Genomic DNA, 9771 nt, shown 5'->3' on the forward strand with positions numbered 1-9771 from the left:
CACACAAAATACAGAATTACACATCACTACTAATAAAAAACAATCTATAAGCCAAGTTGTATTGACAAACTGCACACTAATATGTGCTGGCAAACCACTTTGTTCACATTGCCAGTGGTGCCACTGGACCACTGGCAATGTGAACAAAGATTTTATTTGCTCATTCTGTTGGCCTTTGATTCTCACCCCTCTCACTATTCTGCTGCCCATCACCCTCTTCATCTCATCTCTTTTTTCTCCAATATAACAGGACATCTTTAAAAATGAGAGAGAAAGGGCAGATTAGACAAATCGTGATTTTCCAGAATCAGAATAATGTTTTCCGAAACACTGTTTTAGATATTAATAACAAAGRAATATAAAATGGGTGATGGATAAAGAAGTAGTTATAGAAGACAATAATGCAGAAACAGAGGTTGGTGAATTAAGCATCACCCACAGAAGTTAGGTCAGTACTGAAACAGGAAGTCACACTATAAAAATGAAGAAATGGGAGAATCAAAGGCAAAAAGAATGACCACTGACCAGCGGTCCAATTGTACAACCTCATTTCCAGTGAAGTTGGGACATTGTGTAAAACATAAACAAAATCATACTAAGTTGATTTGCAAATCCTTTTCAACCTATATTCAACTGAATACACTACAAAGACATTTAATGTTCAAACAGATTTTGCAAATAATTTGAATTTGATGCCTACAACACATCCTAAAAAAGCTGTAACAGGGGCAGCAAAAGACTGGGAAAGTTGAGGAATGCTCAAAAAACACTTTTTGGAGTATTCCACAGGTAAACAGGCTAATTGGAAACAGGTGAGTGTCATGGTTGGAAACAAAGGRAGCATCCCCGAAAGGCTCAGTCATTCACAAGCAAGGATGGGGTGAGGTTCACAACTTTGTGAACAACTGCAAGAGCAAGTAGTCCAACAGTTTGAGAACGTTTCTTAATGGACACTTGCAAGGAATTTATGATTTCATCACCTACAGTCCATAATATCATCAAAAGGTTCAGAAAATCTGGACAAATCTCTGCAAGAAAGCAGGAGGACCATGACCTTCGATCCCTCAGGCRGCCCTGCATTAAAAACATMATTTCACTCATCATTCTGTAACAGCCACATAGGTTCAGGAACACTTCAGAAAAACACTGTCAGTGAACACAGTTTGTTGCTACATCTACAAGTGCAAGCTAAAACTCTACCATGCAAAGCCAAAGCCAGATATCCACAACCCCCAGAAACATCAACGGCTTCTCTGGGCMTGAGCTCATCTAAGATGGACAGATGCAAAGTGGAGAAGTGTCCTGTGGTCTGACGAATCCACATTTCAAATTGTTTATGGAAATCATGGACATGGTGTCCTCCGGGTCAAAGAGGAAAAGGAAGGTCCAGATAATCCAGTTATCAGCTCAAAGTTCAGAAGCCAGCATCTCTTATGGTATGTATCTTAGCATGGATAACCTACACATCTGTGAAGGCATCATTGATGCTGAAAGGAACATACAGGTTTTGGAGCAACATACGTTGCCATCCAAGCCAAGTTTTTTTCAGGGCCATCCTGCTTATTTCAGTAMGACAATGCCAAACCACATTCTGCATGTATTACAACGGTGTGGCTTCGAAGTAAAAGAGTGCGGGTACTAGACTGGCCTGCCTGCAGTGAAGGCCTGTCTTCAATTGAAAATATGTGAGGCATTATGAAGCACAAAATATGACAACTAAAACTGTTGAACAACTGAAGTTGTACATCAAGCAAGAGTGAGCAAGAGTTTCACAAAACTTCAACAATTGGTTTTCTCAGTTCTCAAACACTTGAGTGTTGTTAAAAGGAAAGGTGATGTCACACAGTGGTAAACATTCCCATGTCCCAGCTTTTTTGTAATGTGTTGCAGTCATCAAATTCAAATTGAGTTAATATTTGCAAAAAACCAATAAAATGTATCTGTTTAAACATTTAAGGGGCAATATTATGTGTTTTCCAGGCATATATTTAAATAATATACTATAATAAAGTAATTATGTCACCTTCAGTTGTTATTAAAAAAGCTGTTTTTATGTTTGAATAGAAAATAAACTTATCTTCTCATCACTTCCTCTTCTAAACGCCTTGAAATTGGCCTCTGTCTCTTTAAGAACCACCTTCCGCTTCTGTCCCGCCCATTTCAGTGGGGGTGGGGGGGGTATGCTGCAGTTTACTTGGCATCTGAAAATACTCAAGTGTATTTTGAATCTGAAAAGAGCTTCACTGAGTGAGAAATAATGTTAGGAGCTCAGCAGACAGTTTCAGTTTCCCTTTCAGTTTCCCCGAAAGCCTGCAGGAGTCATGGGCGGGATGTGTGGGGATTGGGGAGCGGGGTGCTCTGCCATAAGGAAGTTCGGCTTAAAGAAAAAGAAAAAAATTGTATAGGTCTTCTGGACGGGTTCTTCTCTAATGAAACGTTTCGTCTCTCCTCCAAGAGACTTCTTCAGTCTGAGAGTTTCAGGCAAATTTCAGGCTTTTAAGCCCTGCCTCCATGTGACTGATACTCACATCACATGGCTATCGTTGACACCTAATTAACACTATTGTTAACAGGGGGTGGAGTGATACTGGCAATCGCAGCGCAGTAGGAGGGGGACAACTGAAAACGGAGGCCTCCACCTCTATTTAATGATTTTTTTTCTTTTTGATTTTTTACCTGGATTACTGAGATGCATCAGGACATTCGGCTTAAAGACACTTCCCAGGGGCGTTTCTGGTCCCTACCTGTCATTTTGCTCCTCAGCATGGCTTCCTAAAAACTCTGCAGGATTTCTCAAACATGCATGAATGAGTCAGACAGAGCAAGGCTTTGGGCATGTTTTTTTATGAGAGTGTAACATTATAACATGATATAAAACTCAAAAAAGTTGATTTTACATGATATTTCCCCTTCAAATATCTTGTCTTTGTGGTGTATTCAATTGAATATCCAATTTCATTGGAAAGGAAATTGGAAATTTTGAACAATGGCAGAAGGTGGAAACGTTTCATCCATCCGTAATATTGATGGTACCTACCTGAATCCATCTCCGACCGTGACAATCTCCACCTCGCTGTCCGTTGAAGTGACATTTATCTCTTCACTTGCAGGAACAGCAGGCGCTGGAGCTGGAGAACCCTCGATCACCACTACGTCCTCATCCAAAGCACCTGAACACACCTCTAGAAATTAGTAAAACAGTAAAATACACCAAACATCTGTTTCACTTAGCATTTTTTAACATTACCAAACATTAAGAACATTTGTTCTCTTACTTAAAAACTTAGACAAACAAGTTTCCAATTAAAATGCACATTGCTGATTAATATGAATCAGATGAAAACATTTTTAATCCTAATTGGTGTAGTACAGTGTTTCCAAACCTGTTCTGTRGTTGTGGGAAAGGTTTTTCTGTTTCATAAGAGTCAAATTATTGAACAGCATAAAACAAGACAATCAGGTTTGGAAAAATTCTACAACTGGGTTAAGAACTATCCAATAGGGGTGGGAATATTTTACTAACTTACGATTCGATTCTGATTTTTGGGGCCATGATTCGACTCAAAATTTATTTTTTATTCAAACCTGATAATGTGCGCTCATTTGTCGTGTTCTCAAAGTGCTTCATCTTAATTTTGCAAACCTTGCACACAGTGAAGCTCATGACAAATTCAGACTCATTCAGTAAAAAACAAAATGAGCCCGAATCTTAACAGATGAAGATGGGGCCAGTTGAATATCTCTTTCCTCCAGTTTTGTAGTTTCCTCTTTGTTTTGGTGCTTTCTGCGCATGCATACGTTCCAGAACTGTGTGGTGAAGTCAGGACGTTCCTCGTAGTTACAAAATGGAGGTTGACAGCCATTGAATTTGTTTTACTGTATTTTATTTTTTATCAATTATGGGACATTTTAAATCAATTCTGAATCTTGATAAATGAGAATCACGGCTCTGATATGAATCAATGTTTTGGTACACCCCAACTATTCAATTCAAATAAGTTTATTTATGTAGTGCCAATTCCAAATAAGTCATCTTATTGAACTGTAGAGCATTCACATGCATTATAAAAGTCCACTTAGTAAAAGTTATTCATTTAAGAAAGCCATCAGATCCAATGTATAGTTTAAACCTGGAAGGTTAGTGGTGCACTTTAGTTTTTCATCTATTTGTAATAACTTGGGAACACTTTTTTAAAGCTTATTTTAGACATGTAAGGCACATAAATCACCTTCCACATTTCCATTTTGCAGACACTCTGGCAGCAAAAGTCACAGTTGTCATGGGTCTTAGCTCTTAGAGTTAGTTGCACATCTGTTTCTAATTATTGCTACAATATCTCAGTGTAATCAAGACTTGCTGACTCATACATTTGTTGTAAGAGTCAGATATTTCACATACAGCTAAGATATCTGCATCAATCTTATGTACTTTATCGAGGCTGTCCACTATATCACTGCCTTCCTACATTCTGAAAGAAATGTCACTGAGGATGTAATCTAAACTGCTTTTTTCTGTTGGTTTTTTATTTCAGATGAAGCAATAAAAATGAAGCTAAACCAAAAGTAGCTAATACATGTCATTTCATTATATTGCTTTCTAACTAGGTCGGCTAACACACTGGGAGCTTTGCTTTTGTGCACATCTCTAGGTGACTTGCTCATAAGTCTGTTTCCCCTCTGTGACTTTTCTTACAACTCTCTCATGAGAACTGCTGCTTAGCACCCTCTGCAAGTCTAGCTGCCTGACACTTCATGCATCAAAACAAACAACACTACTTAAGTTGGCCGAGAAYTGTAGCCATTATGTACCCTGTTGGGGTAACTGGCACATAGCGATACTATTCTTAACACAACTATATACCACGTCACTGAAAATACAAAAATGTCAAATGTGCGTTGGCAGAACAAACAAGCAGCCACTTGATCAGTTTGCTTCTTCATTTTTCTACACAATAGGAAATGTTGTGTACTTGAGCTAGAACTGCTCTTGATTATAGTAGCATTTTAATAAGGCAAGGTAGAAAAAGGGTGCTATATATAAGTACTCTTACAGAATAATTCATGTCACTAAATCTTGTTTCTGTTTAAATATTTTACAATAATGCCTCATTCCGTAAGGCTGAAATGTTTCCTGACACACCCACCCAGGTACTGGACATCTAGAAAGCAGGTTTCATCACTTGTATCCCTGCTTTCCTCTGCTGTAAACAAATGCCATGTTCTCCTTTGAGACTTAGTGTTTCTATGCGAAGGTGGCTGCTCAACAGTTTTTTTCTCCCCACAGGTCCCCTACGACAGTCACAACAACTAACTTTCCATTTTCCCCTTGGGCCACAGCAACAGAAATATTACTCAGGCTAAATGGCTACACAAGAGATACAACGAGCCAAGGTGAAGGTGGGGCTTTTGTTTTCCTTTGCTTAGGATRAGAACTGGTAAGAGCATAAACCTGTTGTTTCAACAAGGGAAGCAGCTGCTTTTCCTTTATCAGCTGTATTGATTATTTTTATGAATGTTGTATCATAATTAGTCAAAGTTCAAAAGCTGCAATATAGTTTACTGTTTTTAATAAAGTTGTCTTAAAGCATTAGAATATGGTAGAGGCTTGGAATAAAATCAATTCACGTAAAAACAATACTCTTACAATTTTCATTCTGCTTCACAGGACAGACATTAATTGGGTTTGCAGTTTGCTCTGGTTAGTTTTCTTTAGCCGTGCAGCACCAAGTCGAGGCAAAGTAATGAGTATTTTCATTACCGATTCCTAACAGAGACGGCAAACAGAGCTGACACAGATCGGCCTGGGATAGTCCTCGATTCTGAGTGGTCTACTGAGACAACGTGATGCAAGCATTTGTCACTGCTTTAACCCTATCAAACATTCCCCCAGATAAATCCTGCATACAGTACAAACTCAGGACATACGTGGTCTTAACAATGAGAAACAAAAAAAAACCTGACTAAATTAAATCCTGATAAAGAAAAATGGGGAAAAACTACAATAAAAGCCTACAAAGTTAATCTAAAAGTATCCAGCAAACCGCGTTCTCCATGAATAAAAGCTGTCACCACAAGCTACACATGTTCACCTCTTCTTTCTCATTAACCAGTACTTATTTTCTGTTCTGCTTCTCAGAGTCAGAGCATATAAAATCCATAGCAAATCAATGCGCTTCAATTAAAATATGTTAATTCAGGCTGGATTTTGTTATTCCTGCAGCATCAGAGCTCGTGCGTCCTGCGAGATTCAGAAAATGCAAAATCCATTAATATAATAGTAGTTTCTTACTTTTTAAATTTTTTTAAACACTGTAGGAAAACAAAATCGAGCCCACAAAGTAATGCATTATATTCCCAGCCAATGTTGTTGAATCACATATTGTACAATAGTTAAAAGGACCATAGTTTATTGTACAAACTTAGTGAAACCCTCTATTACTCTTAAATTGCAGGCAAACAAACCATTTGACAACCCTTGAAACAGAAGCATATAAACGTGTAACTCTATGTCCATAGTCAGGCCTTAGCCAAGTTTTACATCTAACAAGACTTTCTCTCAGTTCTGCAGTGTCAAATAAACAAATCTCATGCCGTAAACAACGAACGCACAAAATATAAAACCTGTTTGTTCCATTTTAGAGCGTGTGGTTACCTGTTGCGACAGTAGCACTGTTGGGCTGGCTGCTAGTGCTGCTGACATCCACATACAGCTCGTCATCCACTTCGGTCGAAGAAGGGGAGGATGAGTCACTGCTGAGCTCCTCGCTGGAACTACTACTACTATGGAGCAAAGCATACTTCCTGCATGCAATCACTTCACGTTTCTTCCTCTGCAGTAGTAGTCGTTCTTTCTGCTTTTGAGTCCGCTGACCACCTCCAGGAGCCGTTTTCACAAAGCGTTTCCTATGCAGAGGCCGCCGGCTGTTCAGACAAGGCCGCTTCAGCAGAACTGGCTCAGCGTCGGACCGCACCCACTTATGGGAGCGAGTGCCCCGAGTTCGACTCAAATTAGGGCGCAGGCCAACTCCAGCGGCTCCCCCTGTAGGGAGGGCAGGAGTCTTCTGCTGCCCCCCCGTAGCTCCGGCTTCCCCCTCGTCATCTGAACTGAGAGTGTCTGAGTCCCCGAATCGCAGGCTAGATGAAGGGGAGGAAGCACAGTCACTAAAAGAGGACTCATTGTTCTGTTCATCCTCACTGGGACGCTCTAAAAGGTCTATTCTGGCACGCTGAGGTGCCAGTGAATTCTCACTGATGTGGTCCTCCTTTAAGGAGCAGTCCGACGGCCCGGCCTGCTGGCCTTTTCTTTTTCTGCGCCCAGGTAGGCTCCTTTCTGAGTCTCTGTGGGTCCCTGTGTCCGTCAAGGGCCGATGCCTGGGCTCACACAGGGTTTCAAAATCACTGTCCGCCTTTCCAATAACYTCCACGTTGTTGGGGAAGTTCTTGGCTCCCTCCATGGACTCCGGGTTCACCAGTGGCTCCTTCAGATGCTCCCGTCTGCTAGTGGCCTCAGACGGCACCTCACTCTTCATGATGGCAGGTCTGTCCTCACGGRGCAAACACCAACACACTCACATTAAATCCTAGACTTTTGTCCACTGCATWTCACAAAACCTAGAAAAGAAATACAAAGGAGTTAATAGATGCAAAAGCCTCTCTAAAAAAACTTCATTTCATTTAAAAAAAACAGTTAACTATTAACCTATTTCATTTTCTAAGTACGGTAATAAAATTTGTCTCTGAAAATTGTAAAAAGTCACAAACAGTTTAATCAAATATCTAAATATATTTTACTWCAATCATGATATGTAATAACACAATAATAAACTAATCATGTATCAAAATACTTAGATGAATTTTTTAAAGAAGGAACTTTTAAGCGTACGTCTTTCATTTACATTCAAATCTGCATGTATATATGAGGACAAATGATAATACAGAGCCCTACTTTTAACAAATACAGATTAACAATGATTATAAATTGTTARTATTTTAGAATGTATCTGTTGTGATAATTGTACTATTTACAATGCTGGCTTTAGAAGGAATCGGTCATACTCACAACAAGCCTTTGTGTTGTTAAACACAAGCCAACGTGTTTACTCACTAAATCATTCTGTGTCTTTGAGCAAATTTGGGCACTGTGACTCAGGGCTGCTGGTTAAAGACTGAAATGAATACAAACAGGTTGAGTCAAATGAGTCAAAACTAATCTGTTCCCTTCATTGTTGATTCCAGGCAGTGTGTGAACCAGATTAAATCATAACAGGCTATCAAGGCGAATAACATCCGTGAAAGTGATTTTCAAGTTTGTTACATGACTTTGAGAAAAGCATGAGCTACATTTAGACACATTCACTGACAAAGTATATCCCAAAAGAAAAACGGGCCATTTAAATTCACTCTCTGTTCGCTTTGCAATTGTCCACTAAACCTTAATCAGAATGATCATGCGTACTTTAAAAAGGGACATAGCTGAGAACACCTTGTGGCGTTCACTCTTACAGGGATTATAAAACTAACAAATCTTATTATCTCACTGGACTGTCACCGTTTGAGACTTGTTGGTGACCCAAAATTGTGAGAARATAAACAAATTTTCAGTTGCAGTCTCACTACAGTCCGAGTGTTTGCGACCAAGTGACGACGGAGCTATGCCTTGCGGCCATGTTTTGAATGGTGGATTATGAAAATCCCAGCCTAATTATGCGTGCACAGTAGGGCTGCACGATATTAGGAAAACCTGCAATAAATAAAGAAATACTTAATAATGCAGTGTTTGTCTTTTTGCTCTGGGTTCAGAGCAAAATAAAAAAAAATTAAAATAAAACATCTCCATTCCAACATGAGTGTTTTATTATAAAGTGCAACTAGACACAGCTGCTGTGTTTGCAATGAAACAACAAACTGCATGCAATACAGTTTATCACTGACTTACAATATTGTCCCCATAAAACTTTTTCTGATGCTTAAAAAAACTCTCTTTTGTTAGTCACAGGCTGTTATCACAATTGTAATAAATTTTCTATATATTGTGCAGCCCTAGTGCACAGTTTGCAAACTGCTTTCATGGGTAGTGCACATTATTCTTTTGCCCACACGCACCCACCCACCCCATACCCACCTCAGACCACTTTGTAGCCATCTTCAAACAGGCAGGTTTCGATTAATTTTTCAGTACCGGTAATTATTACTTGTCACCAATGTGGTTTCTAGTTCCTAGACCTGACAATTATTATTTTTTTAAACATGTTCAAAACTCAAGTGACACGACTCAGTCGCAGAGGTGCACTTTTGCTCTGCAACTCACACAAGAAAATTGAGAAGCACCACGAATGTCACGAAACATTCTAGAGACTCCTTCATAAATGCCATTCGCCAACTAGTCATGTGGCAGTGACGTTCTGTCTTTACTTACAAAATGGCCAGAAAGAAAAACAAGAGTGACATTTGTTGTTGCTAAAATTTGATTTAATTTATGCAGACAAATTGAAGAACACAAATGTACTTTACTTGTGAGTATGACTATCCCTTCCATCTATCCATTCATTTTCTTGCCCCCACTTGTTWAGGGTTCCAGACAGCTGGAGCTTATCTCCAACCGCTCATATGGAAAAAGATAGGAGACACCCTGGACAGGACACCAGACCATCACAGGGCCACATAAAGATTTAGAAAACAGATAGCCATTCACACCCTCACTTGCACCTAGCCAATGTGGATCAGGACTGTAAGTAAGTACCCAGGGATCTAAAGTGTCCTGATGTGAAATAG

The 9771-nt window shown here is 39.4% G+C and overlaps 1 protein-coding gene across 1 annotated transcript in view; it reads right to left on the reverse strand.

The window, feature by feature from the left end:
- Positions 1-9771, reverse strand: part of rnf111 (ring finger protein 111) — a 28200-nt gene that overhangs the window by 17678 nt on the left and 751 nt on the right. Inside the window, 2 exon segments of the mRNA XM_014027533.1 lie at positions 3038-3170; positions 6653-7539. Coding sequence (XP_013882987.1) covers positions 3038-3170; positions 6653-7529 — 1010 coding nt within the window. The 5' untranslated portion in view covers positions 7530-7539.

Source organism: Austrofundulus limnaeus, unplaced genomic scaffold (assembly GCF_001266775.1).
Source record: "Austrofundulus limnaeus strain Quisiro unplaced genomic scaffold, Austrofundulus_limnaeus-1.0 Scaffold5, whole genome shotgun sequence".
Taxonomy (NCBI): domain Eukaryota; kingdom Metazoa; phylum Chordata; class Actinopteri; order Cyprinodontiformes; family Rivulidae; genus Austrofundulus; species Austrofundulus limnaeus.